Genomic DNA, 25,224 nt, shown 5'->3' on the forward strand with positions numbered 1-25,224 from the left:
AATTAATTTTCTGTAATTGAGTTTTGCTCTCCTCTTTTTTTTTTTCCTCTAGTAGAACAATTTTTTCAGACACTAATTAAATAGGTTATTGGGGCATGCAGAAGTAGAAAGAGGGAGGGAAAGTCTGGCTGTATTTTGAAGGAGAAATGGAAACAATTTGAAAGGCTAAAGGTAAACATGGAGGGAGATCTAGTAAAGCATGTGAGGGATTTAAATAAAATCTGTGACTAAAAGAGGCTTCAGGGAAAAAAGGTCTTAGAAGAAACATTAATGAAGAACTTGCAAGGAGACTTTATGTCCATTTACCTTTGAGCTATTTGCTAACAGTTTCCTTGTTCTGGCAAAAGTGTTTGAGCAACCTAAGTCCCTTTAGCTTGTTTTGAGTGGATGTTCTTTTATGCTTGGGAGCGCACTGGTTAGCTGATGTTGAGGATATCCCTTTCAGTCAGCTGAAAATCCTTTCTGAAAACACTGCTGGCATCGGGGTATAAGGTATAACAAGCTGCTGTCTCACTTATTTTTGTGTAGTGTGAATTTTGCTGCTTTGTCCAGACTGGACATGGGTGGCTCTTCCTTTGTCTCCTGCTTGTTTGACTGAGCAAAGGTGTGTTCCTTGGCAATTTCAGCTACACCATCGTCAGGGGCCTCTTGGCATCCAAATGTTGTTGAAGTCTGTTTGTGTGCTTACAAACCACATAGTGAGCCTTGAGACTCCACTGTGATGTGCCTGAAGGTTATGGAACTTTTGTTGTAATATCTTTGTATGGACCCTTTCTTCACCTTGTGGGGATGGACTCACAAGTGGCTCTCCCTTGGGTCAGAAGAGGTAGGTGGTTGAACTTTGGGCATTTGCAGCAGAGTTTCCATATGGAGCTGATCCTTCATATGTACTGTTTTCTAGTGACAAAGTATTGCTATGACCCTCTGCAGGACTTGTTACCGAAAAAACTGAGGTGTCATCCTAATTATTGAAACAAGTGTCTGTTGCATTTCTGCTGCTGTTTTTTTATATGGGTGTAAAGATGAAAAACCTACATAGTAGGCAGACCTAGGATTTTGTTAACGTGCCAGAGCTTAGTGTCAGGTCTGAACACCCATACATACAGCTGGAGCCAAGCATTCCTAAAACTGAATGTTCAGGAGTTTGGGACTGAGTAGTTGGGTTTAGTTGTATTAATGTGGGTTTAGCTATGCTAATGTGTGTGACGCTTCATCCTATCCCTCTTCATGCAAACCTATAAGGCTTATTTGACAAGAGCATGAACACTGTTCTCCAGCTGCTTCAGGTACAGTCCAGTGTCACTAACTTAGGAGATGGAGATGTTGTCAAGCACCAGTTCACATTTAGCTCCTTGGACTGGGTCACATTCAGGAGAATGATTTCCATGTGATTGAGATATCTTATTCTCTAGTGTCCATCTCCATGATGGTTCACACTGGTGTATAACACCAAAGTCTCATCTGATCTAATGAGATGCAGTTTCTGTCTCCCTAAGAATCTTGGTGTTGCTTTACTTTGTCCTGGCAGTAGAGTCCACACAGGAAAGCACAAGTTGTCCTGGGTACTTTTCTGCTTACAGATACAAACATGCATGTGTGCACATGTCTATTGCATGTGGCTAACATTGTCTGAGCACCACATCTAGTGCAGGCTAACCATCCATTTTTTTTGTATTTTTACCTATTGCTAGCAACAGTTGTTGATATTGCAATTGTATAATTTGCGGAGTCCAAACTCTGTTTCCCTGTTTTTAAAGCACTTGTTTTGTGCATCATTTAAAAGGAATGCAATGGAATTGTATATTGTTTCAATTTCTGAATTTTTCTCTCTCTATTTGCAAAAGTCCAAGATCTGTTTATATTACTCTGGACTCCTAAAAGACAAATCAGACAAACATTGGGAATCATTTAAATGTTTCAAGGTTTGAGGAAGAAGTAGGATAAATAAAAAATACTAGGAGTTAAAGATTCTTTTTGCCATCAGATTTTCTTCTTGTGATCCTGGTGATATGATCAAACTAGTGGTGTTTTTTTGATCGATGTATGCCCTTGTGTGACCATACTAAGGACCAGTAGCTTTTCTGTGCCTATTTGTAGCTGATGTCTTGTCCAGCTGCTTTTGGGCCTGGAGAAACCATCACTTTCTGTTTACCCTTAAATCTTTCTCCTTAGCTCTGCACTTCAATGCTCGTGTGTGTTGCAGTTCTGACACAATTGCAAAGAGCTTCATTAGTCTGCCCACTGTCATTCATAACGAAGTGTCATGACCTGAGCACCTGCACAAAGCATTGGGACTTGTATGAGGAGAAGAGTAAAAGTGAATATACCCTGTGCTTGTTTTTTTTTAGAAGATATGTTGCCACAAAAAATGTTTTAACAAGTATCCCAGCCAAACTGCTTCAGATGTAGTGTTGTACTGCTCAAAGCTGTTTTGATGGAGTTGTTGCTTCTGTCTTCTGAACTGTGGGGAGAATATGCACATACTTGTCTCTCAAGAATAGAAGTTTGTTCTCATGCAACACTGAAGGTTCTAAAGCTCCAAACAAATAAGAAATCCTTATCTTAAAGTTCAGCTGTGTACAGTTAAATGCACTTGACCCAACTACTGGGTTAAGTGGGTTGCACCATCCTTCCTTTTACAACTGGAACTCTGCATGTTTAATTTTACATACAATTGCATTTCTTTTGTAGCCTTTGGGTCTGAAATTTGGCATTCCAAGAGTATGGGGGAAGACCATATGTGGAGACCTCATCCTGCCCTTGAATGTGCTGAAACAGGGCAGTAGAATTAATTCTCTTTATCGCATGGCAAATAAACTAAAAGTAAGGTGAGAAGTAGACAGCTTTTCTCCACAGGAGAAGTTCATACTAGCTGCTCTCCTGCATCTGTAAGGTCATGGAAGAGACAGCTGAACTTATGCCCTATGAAAGTTAGCTAAGGTGAAGAGACACTCCTCCACTCGCAGTGGGACTGCTTTCTCTGCTGGTCTCTTTGCATAACCATTGTAGCTTTTTGAAGCTCTGCCTTCAAAAAGCACTCTTTCTAACCTTTTCTTTAGCTTCACAGTTACTTTTCAGGTCATGTGATATGCGTAGAGACTTCTAAGGAAGGGAGGGGGAAAAAAGGAAAGGAAAAAAAAGGTAGCTTCCTACAGTAAACACAACCAAAAAATGAAACCACCTTTTTCTAATGACAAAGTCTTGTACAGCTCAGCTGATAGGTTGCTTTCCTTTATTCTTTTTGCCATCTCTTGAAGCTTTTTGTTGCAGGTGAGGAACATGCCAATGGAAAACTTTCTCCTTAGAAGATGTTGTGGTCAAGAGAAAGATTCCTTCTTTATTCTCCAGTAATTTTCTTATAATAGTAAAGAAGACATCTTCTATAATGCATAGAAGTAAGAGAAGAAATAACTGTATTATGCTTTTGGCAGGAAAGAAAAGTAATTTAAAATGAAAAATTGCTTCATTGAGGGCCTTCATTTGATGCCCTGAGCATAGATGAGAGAGACAAGGAAGAGGAAAAACTGTCCTGTGTTTCCAGGTACTTTGACTCTTACTTGGTGGAGTTGGGCTCCTTTGGATGTCTGGGTTTGATAGGATTAGCTCTTGCAACTGTTACGTCTGACCTACCCAAAGGTAGTAATGTCTGTACATCTATAATGTGTGTAGTCATAAGTGGCTTTGCCCTAATTTGGCTAGCTTGTTAAGCAGTAGATGATTTTGTGAGGAGCTATGCTACAGCCAAAAGAGGATCTGGTTTTGGGGAGTGAAGAAGGATTTGCTGGTGTTCTTATAAAATAGTTTTATCAGTGAAATTAAAACCATACATGTGCAGCACATACCATCTTGAGAAAGGCACTATAGGACAACAGCATTGTCTGACCAAAAAAATCTACCTGCTAATTAGACTTCTTTTGAAGACTGTAACCTCAGTGCCTTGAAATAGATCTTTCTCAATGATTAATTTCTTAAATTCATTAATGATGCATTTTTTTGACAACTAAGCTGTTTACTCCATGGTGCCTAACAGTATGGAGTTGTTCTGCCCTGTGGAAAAAATGGTTGGTTCTCCCATTGCCTTGAAACTCTCCTGCTCCTGCCATGCTGTGTTGGCAGAGACCCATGTCCAAAGCAATCAAACTATTCTGCCTCTAGAGATAGACCATCCCCCTGTGAGGGAAGCAAAAATGTCACCATATGATGTACAAAGATCTGGCAAGTCAATGGTAGGTCTTTTTACAGTCTGAGGTTGTCATACTGCAAATAACATCACTTGCTAACTACTAATCCATGCTTTTAAAAATAAAAATGTCTTCCTCTGTGGATTTGAATACTTGTAGAGATATTTGTAGTTTCTTTGAACAAGAGAATTAAGAATTTGTTTTTGTGCTCCTAGATTCTCATTGTGGGAAGATATAATCTGTGTTCCCTGGAGCACTTCAGAGTCTCAAGCTCTAAGTACCAGGCTCAGCACCTTCTGAATGTTAAACTAAATGGGAAATTTAATTCCTCGGGGTGCCAAATATTTTGTTACTGGAGTGTACTGAGCTCCTTCAGGCCAGAGACAAAAGTAGGTCAAGTCCTTGTTCTGTTGTATCTGGCTCCACCTCTTGTTTGTTTGTTAGTTCAACATGATGGAAAAATAAGTGATCTTTCTGTGTTTACACAACCTGTTTTTCTGGCAGCTGTCATGGAATCTGAGAGCAGTGTCTTTGTAAACCAGAGCTGATGACTACCTGTGTCTTCCAAAGCCACTGATTTCTTGGGCAGCTTCTGTGAGCTTGGAGCACCCATGTGGCTCCTGTGTTACAGCTATGATTTTTAAAATGGAAGTGTTTCTATACATACACTTCTTGTTTTGGTGGTCATACAGCATTGCAACTCCAAATACCTATGTTTTGCTGCTTGTAAATGACCAGCAAAATTACTGCTTACGTAGTTTCACAATCTGTTCCTTGTGTTGATTTCTGCTTTTGGCTGTCTATTCAGAATAAAAGGTGGCAGATTGCTTTTTTTGGCATTGTGGCCAGTCAGATTTTGCAAAAACAAAAAGTTCATGCCATGTTCAGAAATATGTCAGACCAGTTCCTGCTTGTGAAATGCCTTATAACCAGCCTGCCAGAAAACATTCCTTTTCTGCTTCTGTGATTTCTACCCCCTCGTTCCTAGCTAGGCTCTCATGTTGGAAACGCTTCTGATAGGTGTGGTCCTGTGACTACTGTGACTTCTAGTAGTCTGAGGAGATTCCCATGTCTTGCCAGGTAGAAGGTGACGGTGATGAAAAGTACTAAATTTAAGAGCCAAGAGGTGGAGTGAGTAGTACGAAGTGAAAGGATTTTACTGGCATCTCACTCTTGACCATTGTGTGATAACAAGCTGTCTTTGAATTTCAGGTGTTTAAATGCAGTAGCTCCCAAACTGGAAACACAGACAGGGGTAATTGCTTAAGTTTTCAACCGAGAGGATCAGCTCAGCTGGACAGCCAGAAGACTCCTACACAATTTTTGGGGGTCTGGGACTGATTGCTGAGGAGAGAGGTACAGCTGCATGGCCTTGCCATAGGCTGTGTGTTTCAGAAAGGGTCACGTTCTCGGTTCATCTAGTGACACGTGTTTCTTACCTAATGCAGCAGTAACACTTAGAGGGCAAAGGGGAGCCAGCTCTGATCTGAACACAACAGATTCCCAGCCCAGAACACAGACCCAGTGGAGGGAGGTGGTGGAGCTCCTGACTACACTAGAAAGTTGCTGCAAGTGTGATGTTGAAGCTGGTATGGGGGAGTTTCTTGCCATACTTGGAAATCCTTGTTGCTCCTGTGTCTTGCATTAACCTGGGGTTCATGTGAAGGTGAAACCCTGGGAGGATGGTGGCTGTACAGTTTGTCCATGGGAAAATGGGCAATGCTTCAGGGTGTGCAGATCAAAGTTAAAAATATGCATTGCTTCTTTTAAGTTGTGTTTTACTACCTCTTGAGTGACTGAAGTCAGCAGTGAAGAACTCCATTACCTTCTGATTGTTGTCCTGGCTTTTTAGGCAGTGAATATGGCAGAAAGCTTTAGACTTTGCAGCATGGACTTCAGTCTGGTCAAAATAAATCCAAAATCTTGGAGGGTGGGGGAGCTCAGGCTACGGTTTGATGATCTACACTGGCAGCACCACTTCAGCTGATGTACAAGATGGTGACTCAAGGTATTTGCAAGGATGTTGTAAAACTGTGAATCATGTTAGACCTATCTACTAAGACTTTAAGTTGTCCTTAATGAGCCTCTTGTTTCCAACAGAGGCTTAAATTTATAGCATTAGTATTGGAAAATGAATGCAGTAGGATTTCTTTCACCATTATCTAAAGCTTATTTCTTATTAATGCATTGAATCCTACTAGATGTCTTCAAGGATACTTGGCTTAATGCTGGTTTCCTGTTGCTGCAAGTCTTTATTACTAAATAAGAACATTTAATATAGCTGTAGGCCAGACTAATTCTTCAGAGTGCATTGCAAAAACATGGTTTAAATTTTGGCTTTGTGTCTGGTACAGGGTTTGAATAAAATGATACCTCACTTTCTGACAAAACTCAGGGTATTCTGAAGACTAAATTATCTGTAAGTCTGTCTTGTCTTGGTGATGGTGATCATGGTGGTTGGGAAGGGGGAGAATGGCAAAAGAGAACTTTTTAATGCTGTTACCTACTGTCTGTATATGTTTACTTCACAAAGTGGATTTGTTTATTATTAAAAAACCCCAAAACACACCAGTAGCCCACTAGGCTAGAGGTAGACAAATGTTGTCTGAGACTTCTCAATGCAGTCTTAAAATGGTTTTAAATTATTTCCCTCACAACTTAAAAAACCTGATTCTGACTAGAAATGGCTAATGTGACTTTGTGACTTAAGTGTCTCATCCTAAGGTAATTAATTGGCAACATGAAACGTAACAGGCTTAGAAGCTAGCAAAGATCTGATTCTACTCCCACTGATGTCTGGCATAAAAATCGTATTTACTTCAGTGGGTACAATATTTTTAAAGATTTATAGCCTTATTCCAAGTGTTGCCATGGATTTACCAGCCACACGTGTTTGATGGAGCAAGGGGTCTATGGACGCACTTGAACGCATGACTGGAAAAATTTTGTACTATTGGCAGGCTTGCAGAAAAAGACAGAGATTAATTCTCAAATGAACTTTATGAATAACAAACGTGCCCCCTTACGAGCTCTGCAGTGGGTGGGATCACACACTCATGCTGATTGAGGGAACTGTGGACTGACCTAGCAGGAGCATCAGCTGAAAGCAAAAGAGGAGGGGAGAACTGAGGAGGCAAAACTCCTTTGGTTTTTCTGTGTATTGTTAGTTGTTTTGTCTTGTGGTTTGGTTTTGGTTTTTTGGTTCAGTTTTTTTAAATACCATTCCCCAAGTAGAATGTCCACTCCCCCAGCTCCAGTAGTTGGGACCTACTTTTTTACCTATCACTGTCTACCTGGAGGATCATAGCTTTCTTTTTCTGAGTTTTCATCCTTGCCTGGCCGTGCTTTGGCTATTACCCAAGTGTGAGATGAGAAGGAATGATTTTTCTTCTTACAATCTATCAGGTAAGGGAGAAAGCTCTCCTTCTGTGTGATATTTGGGCAGTTTGTAGGACTGATGCATCAGGAGTTGGCAGAGAAATGTTATAATAACCTTATCCTAGGGGCAGTTGGTCTCTACAGATCTTTCTAACACTGCAAGCAAGAGTTGCAGAAAGAAGAGTGAACCTGCAAATTTTTTTGAGTGGGAGTCCTCAGCTTCTAGCTCTGGTGTGAAGCAATAGCCCTTGTGCTGAAGGACATGTGGCAATATCCCAAGGAGGAGAAGAACCTCACTCCTGCTGAGGTTCTGGAAACCAAGAGATGATGGCTGTGCTAAGGCAGTTTGCTAAGAGTTAAATACAATGTGCTAGGGTTGGCAGCAGAGAAATGATTGGCCTGGGAAAATCTTCTGTAGGGCTGCAGGGTCTGGTTGGAATGAAGAGGATCATCATGATGCTACCTGCAGTGCAGGGGCTCCAGGTGAGCGCAGTGTAATGGGGAAGCAGAGAGGGGTGACAGGATTTAGGAACAGATTAATCTAGATCTTGGATGGAGGTGGTGGCAATTGAAAGGAAAAATTAAAAATAAAAAAAATAGTTGGCATGGACTGTTAGGCTAGGGACAGATGGCTGGTGCTCAGGGACTTGCAGGAGGTATGGAAGGAGGTGTATCCAAGCTGCTCCAGGAAAAAGAGTTGGACTAGTGCAAAATATTAGAGCCAATGGTGTGCAGCAGCAGTTGCTTAGTGTCATCCAGTGGGGTAGATTGATTTACATCTCTGCATTAGATCACTGTTTTCAATTGTGATTTAAATGAGCAAGCATGAAATCTGATTTAAGTTGACTTATCAAATTTTACATGTGTTCTTTGGTTACCTTTCTAAAAGCCTTAGTGTGTATTCTGTACCACCACAGCTACTCTTAGCTAACAGAGTGAATATGTCTTTGTATTTATACAAATATGCAGTTTGCCATTTGCTTTGCTTAATGTATTTTTTTTCCATTTTCTGTTAAAAAATGATGAGTGGTGTTTTTCTTATTTGCTTGATTAATTTTTAACTTCTGATTTTCATCAGGCAACATTTGGATGGAAATTGGAATCTAATTAATGAACAAAACCAGCATTTAAAATTGTTTTCATTAGTTAAATATTCTGGATATAGACAAAAATTCCTTATCAAGCCTGTTTTGTGACTGAAGCAGACTGATTTTTGTAGAAACAAAGCAAGTATTATTAGCTGTTTATGAACTGAATTAATTGTTTCTTGTCTCCATGCTCTCGAAGAATCTGTTTCTTATATCTAAAAAAAATCTCTGTTTCTGGAACTCTTCTTGGAATTAAAAATCCCGAAACAAAACCACAAAAAACCAACCTACCCCAAAACAACCTAGATTTTCCATCTGTGTGAACACTGCAGTGTCATCTGTGTGCCACAGCTACACAAGACAAACTTTTCTGGTTAGGGTGGACTACTCATGAGTTCATATCGCAAATATTGCTGGGGCAGAAGAGGTGATCTGTGCATCACAGATACTGGGATGTGGTTACTTGCAAATTAGGGTGGATGTATGGACTATATTTGGTGAAGCTAAGTTACTACTTTTAGAAGATTTTCTTTCCACGTTTCTGTCAGTTCCCAGGGTTGGGCTGGCTTTGAATAAAATATTTTCTTATGTGTGGGGGAAAATAAAGTGAATGGAGAAGAGGAGAAAATTGTACAGGAGACCTTACTGTTGTTAAAAATACATACACATGTATATTTTAGTTTTTAAATTTTAAGTATATGTTTAAACAAGCTTGGCTTTGTTAAGGCAGTGAACATTGAAGCTCAGATTTCACAGAGTGGGAAATCAGTTCCCTAAATTTAGTGCTTCTAACATATGTTTAAGATCTAGGAATCTATTTCTGATATAACTCATGCTAGGAGTTCCTGGAAAGCTCTCTGACTTATGTGGCATGGCATGGGTAAGATTAAATTATAGCTGATTTTCTTCCATTCTAAGATCCCCAGAAGCATCTGTAAGATTGATGGGCGGTACAGTCATTGCATTATATTTGGATGTGTTTCTTTTGCAGGAGAGTCTTCCAGTAAATACAAAAGAATTTAAAAATTATTGTGGGTAAGGAGGTGGATGGAAAATAATTTGAACTTGGTGTTATGATGCTCTAGCTTTAGCTAGACTTGGTTTCTGCCAGAAGAAAAAAGAAAGAGATACAGTGGGTTTTTTCTAGTGGTTAAAAATCAGTGTGGGTAAAGAAATGGATATGATTTCTCTAAATCCGGTATCATGTTATACTGGAGATGAATTTGGTTATACATTGTGCCAATGTGCTTCTCCAGACAAGAATTTGAAAAATGAGTATATGAACATTTCAGTATCACCACATTCTCTGCTGTTCTTTAGTAAACATATATCACTATTACACCAAAATACAAGTTTAATGTTAAAGATCCTCAGTCACATAAAAAATAACAAAATCCTTTAGGAGAAAGAGAAGTTGAAATGTATCAACAAGTCAAAAGGAGAGATGGGGAAGAATGCTACAGTGGGCTGACTGTACAGTTAGAAAGGCACATGTGCATCTTCTGTCTTTCATTGCCTTTGCCCATGTTTCATGTTTGAGGGTGAGGCAGCAGAAAAGAATTTCAGTGGTAAGTTGAATCTAGTAAAGAATGTGCCCTGAAATTAAGCTTTGGGAAGAAGAGGGGGAAACTGTGCTGCAGACAGATGGGCAACAGAGGGAAGGAAGGAAATATATGCAAACAAAAATAATGAAGTTTGATTTGTTTCCATGGTACAGAAATGTGGCTGGAGGTGGGTTTAGGTAGAAGCTGCTTAAATTCTTGAAACCCAAGTCAAGTTACACATTTGATTTGCAGCACTGTTGTGCAAACTAGCTGGAAGGTCTGTGTGTGTTAGCTCAAAGTTTAGCTGGAAGACGGTGGCTGGAGTTGCATGTGGAACGGAGAACTTCAGCAGTGGACTTCTGCAGGAGCTGAAGCATGTGTGGACAACTGAAGGTAGGGCACAAGGAGATGAGTGAGGAAGTGAGGTGGCTAAGCTGTCTGGATTGGAATGAGGGGTTGCTTCTACACCCAATGCATTTAGTATAGGTCCTTGCAACAAAACTGGAAAAAAACAAATGCCTCATGAACTTGTAACCATTTAGAAAGAGTTCTCTGAAGTGGTAAGATTGAGCGAGTACCTACAGTAGCATTTCCAAATTACTGGAAATCTTGTTGGATTCCCAGTGAACATGTAAAAGGACTTACTATGACAACACTCAGGATGTTTGTAATAGGAGGGGAAAATGAGTAATCTTCTGGAAAGTCTTTTTAACATATATACTGAAGTGACTGATATCTTTCACTACAAATATGTAGTTTTAGGGTGTAGTTTTGAGATCATTTTAAACTGATCTGTAGGCAGATTAGAAGGGGTGCTCCCACCTTTTCCCATTCCCTGACCTAATTGTTGTTTCTTCCTCCCTTGATCCTGACTGCTGCTTGTGTGGCTCTCTGGTTATTCAGGTCAGGAACACACTGCCCGTCTTAAAAATTGTCTGAATCTGCAATCCTGCTGGCCACAAAACACACAGGGCAGTGGGGAGGCTGGGTGTGGAGGGCTGCATCCAGGGAAAACAGGGACTTAAACCAGCATGAAATGACTGTGAATCCTAATACCTTGTAAGTGTGAAAACACAGGGTAAATTGTGCAACTGTTGTAATCACCTGAAGCGACTGGCAGAATGTGTTTCTATTTTCAATATCCTATTTTGGGGTTTCTTCACCTGGTACATGGAGCTGTGCCTGGAATTTGTTTCCCCTGAGGTTACAGTTGACTTGTGTTTACCAAAAATGAAGTGGTAGAACTTGGAAACAAGCATTTTGTTCTGATTAGTTTATGGTTAATGCAGTTGGGCTTCACTTCCAGTTGAAAGAAGTTACTGAAACTTTAAGTGGGAGATAGTGTTCTTAGGATTGCAGCTGCTTTTTGCTTTGTGTTGAATATAGCGTGGTTTTTTTCCAAAAATGTCATGGAAAAAGCTGCTTTGGTGAGCTTCTGTACCTGGGTCTGTATCCCTACCAAAATATACAAGCGAGCAAAGCTAGATGAGTGTGGTTGGTCCCATGTGCACTGTTTGCTGGTGCTTGGTGCTGGTCTGCGCTGGGGCACTGAGAAAGCAAGGATGAGAACGTCTGCGTTGTCTTAAAAGACCTTGGCACAAAAAGGGCTTGTTGGCTTTTGTCTTGTTGAGGATGAGCAAAACAGATTTTGAAAATACATAAGAGGGCTACACAGAGGAAGAAATGCTTTAAAAGAGGAGATGTAATGTCTTAAATACCTCCTAGTTCAAAGAAAGGTTTGTGTGAAATGATTTTGAGAGGTAACCCTGACATAAGTAGATGGATTAGTGGTAGCATAGTCCATACTCGTTAATCTGAGACAGGCTCTTCTGAGGCTGCTAAAATAGTTATGATTTACTGTGGCATATGTAACCCTGCTGCTTGATCATGGCTATGCAGCCTGTAGAGAGGATCTCGAGTATTATGTTGTGCTTTCCAGCTGGGATGTCTGCTTGAAAGCAATAGGAAGATGCAGTGATGCCTGATACCCAGTGGGTGCAGTGGTAGGGTCCTCTTGCTTTTAAGAACTCCTAATGTGGTGTTTAATTTACTAGCCTGCGTGAGGACTGCTGCCAAGGCTCCAACTGTTGCATAATGTTACACAGGAGGAATCACTGGCAGATTTCAAGCTGGCTATCATTCCAGATCACTCCCACACAGAGGAAATTGTAGCATATATGTAACTCTGAGGCTTTTTGTGGCACTCAGCACAATCTAAAATTAAAAATGTAACTAGGAAAACTATAAAGCTTGCCTAGTCAGTCTGTAGCCCCTCTGCTTGTAGTAGCCTCACCTGCAGAGTCTTGCATGTGGAAGAGAATTCAGACAGCAACAGGTAAGAGCGAAAGCCTTGCAAAGAAGCAAAACCTCAATTGTTTTTTAAAGCTCTAAGCATTAAAATTACGAGTATTTTATACAAGATGAAAGAATCCTCTTTTGGCTCAAACTGTATATCATGTTCTGTGAATTCTGTGATTCCCAGAAAAAGCCAGACCCTTAATATTCAGACATCACAGGGGGAAATAAGATTTCCCCCTCATTTCCATGCATGCCTGTTCCATACCCGTTTTCTTGTCAGTCTGATTCATAATGTTCAAAAACATTCACTGCATTTTTCCTTCTTCCCCACAGCAACAGCCTGAGTCTGAGACTGTTCATCTGTTCATCCCAGCCTTGGCAGTTGGAGCTATTATTGGCAAGCAGGGACAGCACATCAAACAACTTTCTCGTTTTGCAGGCGCATCTATTAAGGTATTATTACACTGACTATAACTTTGTCTATTCTACATGACACTTCTAGCAAGTTTGCACAAGCCGTGCTTTCGTGAACATCCTCCCCAACTCCGTGCTTAGAATGTGATGTGTGATAAATGGTACATTTGTTTATAAATCATCTTTTAATCTTCCTTAAGACAAGATAATTAGAAGCATGTTTTCAAACGTCTCCTGAGGTGTGAAATATAAGCTGCAAAGAAAACTACTTTGGTGGTCTCGATTTCTTAGAAACAGACTTGCGTCTTAATGATGCAGTGCTTAAAGGCTTTCTTCTTTTGGTACAGTGAAAATTGGTGAGGTAAATTCCCCTTCTAAAAACAGCAGCACAGGTGAAGTTTCCTACTGCTCTGCCTGCTCTGTTCCAGATGGATCAGTCTGGGCTGTCAAGCTCAGATGGCTCCACGCTGAAGTGTTCACTTTTTAGCATCATCCATGTGCTCCAAGCTCCTGGGGTCAGTCAGTTCTGTAACATCATGTTTACCTTGTTACCCAGGTTTAACATCCAGCTGTTTGTGTACTGACATTCCATGTACAAGATGTTTTGCAGAGGTTGACCTCTTGGTGAAATCCATCTTGAGTGTTGTTAGGGGTTGGTACCAGTCACAGTTGTAGGAAGGCCTTGGCTTTCTGCTACTTATGCCGTTGTAACCACATGTATCCTCTCTAAACACCTGAGCATTTTTTTCTTTTAATTAGGCTATTCTGCTATTCTGTGCTGTAAAAATAATGTTTTGGCCTAAATAAAAAAAAAAAAAAAATAAAATTAGAAGTACAGTGTTTAGCTATATGTGCTGTTAGATTGACGTTTTCCTGCACAGGTAAAGCAAAGATTTTCTTCTCAGCTCTTTGTTTTTGCTCAGGAGATGTGGCCTGTGTAGCAAGTGCTATGGCAGGGAGCTGCCAGAAGTCCAGGGGCAGAGGAGCACGAGTTGAGTTGAGCTTGGTGAAGCCAGTGAGGCGGGCTTGGCTTGGAAGGTGTTCATCTAAGTGTGCAGAGTGAAGTAATTGGGGAATCCTGATGAATGAGTCTTGTGTGTGGTTTGCTGAATGCCGATCAGTCAACCAACTGATACGCTGCCCAGTTCCATCCTTTTTTTGAGCAGTATATTAAATAGTTGTTATACTACCCAGATGGTTTATGTTACTGGAGCACTAATAATCATATTTTTAGGAGGAAAATGGAATAGAAGACAGTGAGATGTGCGGGTTTTTCTTTATCAAATCTGTCTTGCATGGAGGTGTAATATATCACATGGACTTCCTCTTTCCCTCTCCATTCCCACAGCTTGTATCTAAAGCTTAAGCAGTGTATGGAAGGTACTGCTAGGTGGAGAGAGAAATGTGAAACAACCTGGACCTCCAAGAACCCGTCCAAACTAGTTCTTCAGTTGGTCCTTGAAAGACAATTTAGTGGAAAGGGAGTTTCCAATGTTTCTCATGTACCTGGCTAACAGTGGCCTCAGGCTTCCTCTACTGGCTGGCACCTCTCTACCCAATGCATTTAATAGTTCTGTATTAATTGAAATTCAGTTAAAAGTTTTCTGAAGTTCTGGTCTTTTGTTCCTTGAGTAGCGATAAAATAAAGAAATTTTTGTGAAAATGGGATTAAGTCTTAGCAAAACTATACAGATACAGGGTATGCTTGCTAAATTGGGGAGTTGCATGTATGCTTATCAATTAAAATAAAAACATAACTTCATCTGTAATCTGGCAGAACAATATGGAGCACTATGCTTGCTTCTATGTGAAAGTATTAAATATGACAGTTGGTAAATTATTCAAAGCTCCTGAACTTCCCTCGTGTTGACCACCTGCCCTTTGTCATAACTTTGGAGCAAAATAATACATTGTGAATCAAGGAGTCTGTGCTTTTAGCTAAGAGTTGGAGGGAGTGCTGCCTGAGTAACTTTTAACTTGCCAAGCTGCAGTAATCATACTCTGTGGAGGAAGTATGTCTCTGTGCATAACACTTGTTTTGAGTTGTGCTGTAGCTTGTTACAGCTGAAAACGTTTTACATCCCCATACATCTTCATTGTGCTCATGCTGAGCTTTGTAGGTCTGATGCAATTCTTTAGCTACGAAGTAAGACTAAAACTGCAGGTGCCCAGGGGTTCTGTACAGGGCTGCAGTGTTCAGGCTGTCAATTCAGAGGTGCGTGTGGCTGTTGATGAGCTCAGGTTGTGTCTTTGTGCTGGTGGTCATTGCTTGGCAATGCAGGCTCAGTGTGGGACTCCAGCAGACTCAATTGTTCAGTAAAAGAGCCAGGCAGAGACTTCTGGGCTGTTGTCTGCCCATCCTGTACTACAGCTGGGAACCCATTGTCATCTCCCTAGTTATAAATTCTATCCAGAGTAGCCTTTCGTGATGGAAGGATGACCCTTACAGGTTTTGGGAGTATGAAGTTGTCAGCTTGTGGCTTGGCATATGGAAGATTGGTTGTTTTCTGGTTAGGAATGTAAAATTATTTAATTTCCAAAGTTAAATTCACCACTTCTATACTATTTGTATGTATATAACTACTTCTTCCAAGACCAGATGACAAAATTAACACAGAAGACTCTTAGGTTACCCCTTCAGAAACTGAAATGTTAGTTGATATGTTTCTTTCACAGCCCTCAGCCATGTTTTACCCCAGCTTCTGAGAACAGGACATTCTAAGATAAAAGCAAAGCAGGATATGTCCCAGAACATTTGAACACATGTAAAATATAATGAAGGCTTGATGGAAAATATTTTTCTTCAGATTTCAGTAAAGGTGCTGGTGCTCACTAAGAAAAACATGATGTGACTGAAAGAAAAACTACAGTGTCCACTTTTCATGAATGACAATTCAGACTGAGCTCTGTTCAGTGCCTCTAAATGTGCCTTGAAATTTTGACCCTTTAAAATACTTGTGTTCCAAAGAATGAATGGATTTAGTCTGTGCTTGCTCTTACCACAACGTCATGTCATAAAAATGTACTGCTGTAAAATTAGTGTATTTTTAGATATATCCAATTGGAATGCAGAAATTATGAAAAATAGATATGCAAACCATATCTAATGTAATGATGTAATGCCTTCTCCATCTTAGGGTACAATATGAATAATTTTATAAACTTTCCTTAGCAAAATTCTTTAGTGAAAATGATGCATGATGACTGGTAATTTGTCTGAAATAAACTACAGCTGTTAAATATGAATAACATCCCTATGCCAACAGCTGAGATGAAATTCTGTAGTGTTTAATATATTGCTGATTCAATAAACAGCTATGTAATACTAGATGCAACAATGAAATGTCAGTTGTGATAAACAAAAGATTCATTTGCAATGTCAGAGGCTAGTTTGAATTATTTAATGCCACTGGAGTCTGAGAACAACACCCACAGAAATTTTACTGTTGTGGTGACATGAACTGCTAAAGACCCTACAGGCATCTCTGTCTCAGCTCTGGTGGAGCTTAATTTTTATTTGGGTCACACATGTCTGTAGATACAAACCTCTTGGAAACTGTGAACTCATTGTCCAGTATAGAGGAATGTTTTGGATCCGATTAGTTACAACAGTAAAGTGATCTTCTGTTCTCAGGGTGATGAATGCAACATTTTGCTAATGAGCAAAACTCATTCAAGCTAATGAGTAGGGATGAGAATCTCAGTTTATTAACCATGTTTATCTTTTTGAAGGCTACATGTCTTATATCACTCACAGCCACATGAAAATGGCATGTGGGATTCTGCCATATGTGGATGAATAGCTATGTCTTTAATTTTCAGAAGTAAATTTGCTTATGGTTTACCCAGTTTCTCCATATTACATTATGGCTCATTAATGCACTTTAAAGAGAATAAACCCGTCATGACTGAAGTGTGATGCTGCTGCTGTAACGAATAATTTTTCACTCTTGAACAGAATGTGAGACCGAAATGGGGAGGAGGTGGCTTTAAACTATTCCTTCAAAAGACAGCTACCAAAAGCTATGTTTATCCATTCCAGATTGCCCCTGCTGAAGGACCAGATGCTAAGCTGAGAATGGTTATCATCACTGGACCTCCAGAAGCTCAGTTCAAGGTACAACATATAAAAACTTGTTAATCTGTAGTGGCCTTTGGACCATGAGGTACGATATTGAAAATAAAACACTTGATTCCAAGTGTGCTTTATTCTGAATTTTAGTAAACACTGGGGTTTTGCTTTCGTTTTGCTGAAAAGTGTCTCATAAGAATATGAGTAATACAGTACTATAAGAAGCCACATTCTGATCATCTGAAAACTGGGAGTTTCATGTAAGTAGGAATCGAGTCTAGCAAAAAATATGGCCATATTACATTCCTAATTTTTCCTTTTATCTGCATGCACCATTTAGTTCAGTCTTTTCATTTTGCCTTAATATGTGCGACAGTTTCATGTGCTTAATTGAAATAATAAAGCTGACAAGATGAGAGATTGAGTCTTCCCAGGTTGCTGTTGTATGCCCAATGGAAAATGCTTTTTGGATAGCTCTGTGGATAAATGCAAGATTTCTGATTGTATTTCCACTACAGCTACAGGTTGATAGTCAACCTGATTATCTCATTTTTGTTTAAATTGAGTTCTGGAGTAGCCTTCTTACCCCAAAAGAAGTTGACCAGGATAGGAGTGATGCAAACAGCTCAGTGAAGCAGCCTGGCCTCATCACAGATAAGGCCCAGAGAATACAGAAAGCCACTGAGAGCTTATGTCCGGGCACTGTTCTCTTGCATCTTCTTATTTTTGACTTCATAATTTTGCAAGAAAGAGGTGCACAAACTTCAGAAGTATCTAGAATCAGTTTCGTTAATGCCTTTAGGATTTTTGGAAAAGTATCAGGGCAGGTAACTTTGAAGGTCTGCCTCCACGATGCTTTTTGTGTGCATGTGGGCTTGGCCACGTGGCATATTTTACATATGGGGGTACTCTTGTGATCTGGGATCAGCACAAGGTCAGATACTGGCTACCCTTTCTTTTCATCAGATAGCAGTGGACTTACCCTCTGGGAGTAGCATGCTGAAGGACATTTGGGCATCCCTTAACTTGACTTTTTATGTAGGCAAAGGCTTGTCTTCAGGCTTCCTCGCTAATTAGAGTTCTTCTGGCAGCTCTTCTCTCCAACCTGGATCGTGCAAGGAGAAAAGTCTCCCTTTTCTGCACCCCATACATAAGACTAAAATGACATCAGTCAATCACTTTTCTACACCTGGGCTTTTGTTTGCAAAGGTGGATCAATGTACTAGCACAGTCAATGCTCCTGAGTATGCTAGTCTTGTGAAGGAGAGGGATTAACTCTTGGAGCTTCCTTCAGCTCCAGCCCTTGTAAGTCTTTTAACTACTCTTTGAGCAATGCCCCCTTGACTAAGATGGGCAGAGGCAGAGCTCAGTCCTTCCTTTTATTGCCACTGCTAACCTGAAGCATGCCTTATGGTCAGGACCAAGCCTCATTAGTGCTCTCCTTAAGCTCTGTTTAAGAAGGGTGTTCTTTCTCTTTGAGGGTAGGCTATTGTTTTTTGGGCACCAAGAATGTAAACTGGTGCTCAACAACTTGAAGAGGGAATAGCTGCTGCTCAGGTGAGTAACCAGCTCTTGGAGAGTCAGCGTCATCCTAGAGGCTGAGTTTGGCTTCCTTTCCTTAGTACATTGTGCTCTGCTGTCTGATTTGTGTCTGTGGTGGCCACAACAGCTACGCCCCTTCTTCCTCAGCTGCAGTAGCCTAAGGATGTTGCAGTATGCAGGGCTAGTTATTATCAAGGCAATGGGAAGAGAATATGCCACTGTTTACAGCCTCTGGTGCAGTGCTCCCTAGAGATTAGGCATATCCATTACACCAATATTCAGGGAACAGTGCATTGCCTTGGATTGGGGATGTGCAAGTGAAGTGGAATCTCGTACTTCAGCTGCCATTTTGCTGTGAAGCAGCTGCAGCCTTAAAGACTTTTCAAGAGCTGAAAGATTTGGGACGTTGGAAGAACATCTACAACCCTTTAAAAGTCCACATCCCACCTTGCTTTATAATTCAGCAGTAATGTGTGTTCTTTTGAAGCGCAGAAGAAGATCTGGTTACCATTTCTCAAGAACTTACTCATGAATGGCAGGGAATAAGGAAATAAATATATTTAAAAATCAGCAAGATTTACAAGCTTAGTCTTGATGGACATTCTTCTTGTTACCTGACATTTCTGTGTTTCCGAGAAAAAGGAACTATGTGCTGGTTGGAGTAATACTGTTCCTGTGGTACTATTTAGATCTAGGCAGATAGATTTTTCACTTTAGAAAATTGAGCAAGTTCAGGTTTATTTATTTTTAAACAATATGTTGTAATGGATTGTAAAAGCAAGCTGTTTGTGCTAATTGAAGTCTTTATCCCATGACTTGTTGGGGGTGTTGTGGCTTTTTTTGTTTAGCATCCTTAAAAGAATGGGTTACTGAGTCAATTAATTGCATTCTGTGCTTCTGGGTGCAATAAAAAAGCTTCAGCTAGACAGTTGCTCTCTCTACCACTCTTTACCTCTACAGAAGTGCAATAGTTTCTTTTAAAAGCAATATTTCTACTGAATAGCAGAATAATGATTCCTTTTAAAATGTTGTTTGATTCCCTGGTTTGTCATGCAGTCTTTAAAGCTGGACAGTGGTGCTTCCTAGTTTGGTACAATAACTTCTTTTAGAAAAATAATGTATTTATTAGGGAAAACACTGTGTCAGGATTGCGTACTGAGAACCTTTCTGTGGAATTTCTTGATGTTAACTAGATCCCAATAAGCACATTCTCTAACTGAAAGCGTTTTTGCAGGCTCAAGGGAGAATCTATGGAAAACTTAAAGAAGAAAATTTCTTTGGACCTAAAGAAGAAGTAAAACTTGAGGCTCATATAAAAGTGCCATCCTATGCTGCTGGTAGAGTTATTGGTAAAGGAGGCAAAACAGTAAGTAGCTGAAATAAAACTTTTAATATTGCTCAGTTACGTTTCTTACTTCAGTGTACACATACACACATATATATATACATAAGACTTAAACTTTTGGCTAATCCTTTGACGTTACATTAAAGCAGGAGCTATTTCCTTAGCTGTACTTGTTAGGCTTTCCTTTCTTCTAGTGTGGATTCAAAAGAAGCCAATCTCAGAATGATTTCTTTTATCTAAAAAAAGGCAGGGAAAAAAAGAAATAAATAGTCTAACGAAAATCGATAGCCCCAGTCAGATCTGCAGGGCTTTTATTAGTAGAAATGTAGTTCTTCCATTTAGAATGAATACGTTCCCATTCAAGATCTGCTTTTGTGAACCTTGGCTTATGTGCCAGATTTTGCTGTCCAAAACTGAGTGAAAACATAATTTCTAAACAAGTGGTAGGAAATTAAGACATGTTCAGACCTCAGTAGTACAAAGAACCCTGTGTCTACTTTTGTTTCAGTTTAATTGGTGGCATTTCTTAGGCTTAGTTTATTGTATAAAATAACATCACTGAAATTTTTCACTCACGAAAAGGTGCTGGTGCTCTAGTATTTTCATATGGTTATTAGTCAGGAGCTAGATGATATTTGCAAAGAAATGGTTCAGTCTTGTGTGTCCATCCTGGAGTACAATGAGGTCTTTAAGTTCAGTGTCAGAAGACAATGTGGCCGCTTCCATTACTTGCAGTGGTAAGAGGCTTAAGGACAAACACGTCTGAGAAGCTGTTCATCTAAAACATTTTTAATAAAATAATGCTGTGCATTTCTAAAATAAAATGAGTGTAAATGGGACAAAGGCTTTAACCTTACCTGTACTTAACACTATAGAAGCCAATAAGCTACTGAAAATAATTTGAACAATTAGAACTTCTCATTGTTCTGTTTGAAGTTCTCCATCTTGTGGAGGTTTTTCGAGGCAAAGCATATAAATACTTTGGCATTTTTCTTCTTGCTACATTATATGAGTTTTCTGACCTTACACTTTTAAACTCAACTGTAAACACTGTGGCATCTATTTGCTTTTTTAAAGTCATGTATTTAACACCTTCTGTGTGTTGTATTTAGTCTTTAAAACACTTCTACAAATCCAGAGAACTTGGTGCTAATTTATGTTAAGAGACACAAGAGGCTCATCTTGCAGAATGCACACTGCTGCATAAAGATGCTTTGTGTTAGTGAGGGGTGTTTAAGTGTAACTTAAGAGAAAGATGTTTCTGTGGGCAGTATCTTTGAGGCTTGATTGTTGTGAAATATTTGTTAGTTTAAGACTTTCTGACTTCTGGTCTCTATTTATAGGTAAATGAGCTTCAAAACTTGACAAGTGCAGAAGTTGTAGTCCCTCGTGACCAGACACCTGATGAAAATGATCAGGTGGTTGTGAAAATAACTGGTCACTTCTATGCATGCCAGGTAGGAGGACTGAAATGATCTTCTGTATTAGCTTGATGTTTCCATGTTCTTTCTTTTATAACCATGTGGTGGAAGAGTTTGGAAGGAACCAAGGGGTGGAAGATTTTTACTTGGGATACAGAAAGCACTGCTTGCCAGGCTCCTCTGCTTGTCTTGCTGCAATAAACTTTACTCGTGCCTGTGAGAGATTTATAATAATAAATCTGCATGGTTACATATGTAAAACAATCTCTTTAAATTCTTCTGTCAATATGTGTTGGCTCTGGCACTGCTAAAACTTTCAAAGCAAAAGAAAACCCAAGTTGTGATTGGACTGAAATTCAGAAGGAATTAAGACACAGGCGATATCATGGTATTTGGCAAGAACTGCCCCCAGATATGCAATTTGTCTACATTGCCCAATCTGTTGATTTAATATCATAAAGAAAAGGATCACAAGATTCCTTCCCTCACTTAAGTCTTAACTCAGACCAATTGCTTTTGATATTTTGCTACAGGTGACTTGTATTTCAGAAAGGAGATGGGATGGGAGGGGGCTGGGAAATTATGTAAGTCTGACCTTCTGGATTCCCTGGTGTATAAAAAATTTGTACACTATTAAAACAGTGGTTCTTATAAAACATTAGTATCTCCAGAGGAGTAAAATGAAGGTAGCCTGTAGATTCAATCTTAACATGGGTAGTCATCTTCCTATGCTCATGCTTTCTATATTACAGATGTGAAAATTGACCATGGCAGGTAGTTGTGGTAGGTGGAAAAACAAGAATTAAATTTTAAGTTGTACATCAGGATAACCCAAGTGTATTTTAACTAACAAGTAATCATTGGTCATGCCATATTTTCTTAATGCCAGTAGCATCTATTGTTGGTTGTAAACAGCAGTGACTGCAGCATGGCATCATGATGGGCTGTTTTTTCTTCTTTGTGTCCTTCAGCTTGCTCAGAGAAAAATTCAGGAAATACTGGCTCAGGTAAGAAGGCAGCAGCAACAGCAAAAAACATTGCAAAGCGGACAGCCTCAGCCAAGACGAAAATAAAGGTTTAGGAAATGGCCCATCAGAGACAGATGCCAGACCAAAGACAGACTGTGCGACAGAGAGACGGGTGGTGAGCACCTGTTGAAGTTATGCAGAAGATCCACCAAGCCAATCACCTGTTCGAGGACCAGGCAACCGTTGAACGCTGTCTCTGAGAATGTATTCTTTAGGCTCTCTCAAACTTTTGAAACCCAGCTTTAAAATAAGGACCCCTTCACTTCCCTTTTGTTCTATTCTCACAATTTAACATAAACTCGTTAGTCTTTTTTATTGTTCTTATTATTCCCCAACAATTTTAGAACTTGGTTTAATGAAGCTTTCTCTTCTGAGTTCACTGGTTAAAAAAAAAAGAAAAGAAAAAACCAACAAAAAAAAAAAAAGAAAAGGCATTGCTCTTATAGGTCCAGTTGTAAAAGAAGAAACACATTTGGAGGGTGGGATTGTGGGTGGGCTTGGGTTAGAGCAAGGGTATTGACAAGAGTTTAAGTGTTAGTCCCAATGTTGAAACAAGTGGCATTTTTTAAAAATAATTTGGTTGCATTTTTACATAACACTGCCATGAATAACCTAAGGGAAGTGTTGAATGGTGTTGGCCAGGGCATAAAAAGATAAATATGCATTTTACTAAACTACCTCAGGCATTTAGTACCTCAATGAGAAATTGTTCCTTTTTTGCTTTTTTTTTTTTGGTATTTTGTATACTTTATAAAGCTAATAGTTCTTGAGCATTTTATTTTTTTAAAAAAAATTAAAATTTGATCAGCCACCAGCCAGGAGTACTACAGACTTATCGGGGAAAAATATAGTAGAGCACTTCTAGCTGCTGGCTGATGGGAGTAAGGTGGGTAAAAAAAACACAGCCTCAGATTTCCTGAGGGCTTCAACACCATCATTTGTTTAAAAAAAAAATTCAGTGAATGTTCAAAAGATAGTGAATGATGCCAACATTCTGATAGCAGCAATGCCGTTTAGTTTTCTTTTAAGATGGGATGAAAAAGTTTGTGACGGTACTTTTTTGGGAACAGGACAAGGAAGTGATGGCAAGAGGCTGGGGTTGGGGGAAAAATTTAGAAGGCTGCAAGAGGCTGAATTTTTTTTTTGTGCTACTTGATTGAATGCATGAACCCTTTGTGCCTTTGACCATCACTACCTAATAATGCTACATTTAACCATTTGCAGCCCATTTGGACTTTGCCATTTTGTTCAAAGAGCAAGCTTCATCTTCAGTTTGATAGAACACTTGATCTGCTAGAGCATATTTGAGGCCAGGATGGTCTCTGCTGTCTGCAGATCACATCATACTGCTTTCAGTTACCACGATGGGGGAAGGTCAAACAGTGTTTGATCACATTGAAAGATAATGAAAGGCTAAGTTTACATATCCAGCCGCTGTTATGGGCCACACTAAGCCACTTTGAAGGTTTTAAAAATGATTACAAGAAAACAAAACAACAACCTCTCTAGCCTGGCTTATAATAGATGCAGCAGGATTTATGCACGTTCTGCAACCAACCATTAGAGAAGAACAAAAAATGTCAAAAGGCAGGGATAACAGGAAAGTTACCAAATTTTATAATTTCCAAATGTAATTTGAATGATGATTGTGGTAATAGTGACACATTCAAGTTTCTACAATAAACTTCAGTCTACCTCAGTTTAAGAAAAAAAAAATGTGGCAACACATGGTGCATAAAGACTGCTGTGTGTGTGTGTGTGCGCGTGCGCGCCTGTGTGTGTGTGGTCGACAGAGCCATGCTATTACCTCTGAACCTTTTTTGTGATGTTTTTTTGTGCATGAGATGATCAGAATCACCATGCTGCACTGATTTGAGGGGCACAGCGAGCAAAAAACATTTGTTTCATCATTTTGTTATCTACCTCTTAGGTTCATGTTGAGATAGAGGCATTACTACATAGACTAGATAATTTTCCCAAAGATCATTGTTGTACAGATTAGGTAATTTTGAAAATGGTCTGAAGTGTTTTTCCTGCATCTCTTCTTTACTAATTGGTTTAAAAACCACAAACTTATGTTGTAGTTTTAGCAAAGAAAAATGAGTTTCTTTTCCTTTTTTGACAGTGACCTTCATCTAGCCTTTAGGATAATTTTTTTTCTTACAATGAATTTAAAATTACTGAAGTATGAAAAGTACATAGCATTTTAAATTTTGTTGAGGCTTAAGTCAGTCTGATGTTCCTTTCTTAACATTTGAGAAGGATTTGACTTCGTTATTTTCCATAAAAAATTACTTTACAGATAGGCGCTGCATTTACATCTGCTGATTTAAATACTGTCATCTCTCTGAAATTTCTAGACTTAAATATGGTAATTCATGTTTTTCTTTTCAATTGAGACTTGGTAATTTGGAGTATTTGGGAATAGCTAGAAAGTAAATGCTGTAAATGATTTCAATATCCACAAAGTATGGATCATTTTTCATCTGTAATGTGCCCCCCAATGCAGCTCTACTTGCCAGATGCCTCTGAATGGAATAAAGAGTTTAACTCCTATCATCAGATAAAGTTGTGTGGTGTTTTTTTAAATTAATGAGGCATAGGGACAGACTGTTCTAAATATTTACGGTGCTTTGATCGAGTTGTTTTCTGTCCACAATAACAACTGGATAAGGATGAATTGTCACCTACAGGTATTCCATAGCTGCTAGGACAACCACGTTACGATGTCTGCACTTCCCAACATAAGCAGTGACTTCTGTGGCTTATAATTCATCTTCTCCCTCCCATCTAACAATGCCATACAGTCTGTAGTAGAACCTATAGTTCAGGGTTTGTCTTGCACAGCTCTCTTAGGTTGATCTGCTGTGGAACGGATGTGAACTCAACAGTCCTGTCCCAGGGCAAATGTGA

The 25,224-nt window shown here is 39.5% G+C and overlaps 1 protein-coding gene across 1 annotated transcript in view; it reads left to right on the plus strand.

Annotated features, from left to right (window-relative positions):
* IGF2BP3 (insulin like growth factor 2 mRNA binding protein 3) overlaps nt 1-24,875 on the plus strand; it is a 114,696-nt gene extending 89,821 nt beyond the window's left edge. Inside the window, exons 11-15 of the mRNA XM_027738448.2 lie at nt 12,823-12,942; nt 16,946-17,020; nt 19,752-19,883; nt 21,206-21,319; nt 22,255-24,875. Coding sequence (XP_027594249.1) covers nt 12,823-12,942; nt 16,946-17,020; nt 19,752-19,883; nt 21,206-21,319; nt 22,255-22,356 — 543 coding nt within the window. The 3' untranslated portion in view covers nt 22,357-24,875. The remainder of the gene's footprint in view (nt 1-12,822; nt 12,943-16,945; nt 17,021-19,751; nt 19,884-21,205; nt 21,320-22,254) is intronic.
* The last annotated feature ends 349 nt before the right edge of the window (nt 24,876-25,224 follow it).

This window comes from Pipra filicauda, unplaced genomic scaffold, assembly GCF_003945595.2.
Source record: "Pipra filicauda isolate LSUMZ 115617 unplaced genomic scaffold, ASM394559v2 scaffold88_size2543281_pilon, whole genome shotgun sequence".
In the NCBI taxonomy this organism is placed as follows: Eukaryota; Metazoa; Chordata; class Aves; order Passeriformes; family Pipridae; genus Pipra; species Pipra filicauda.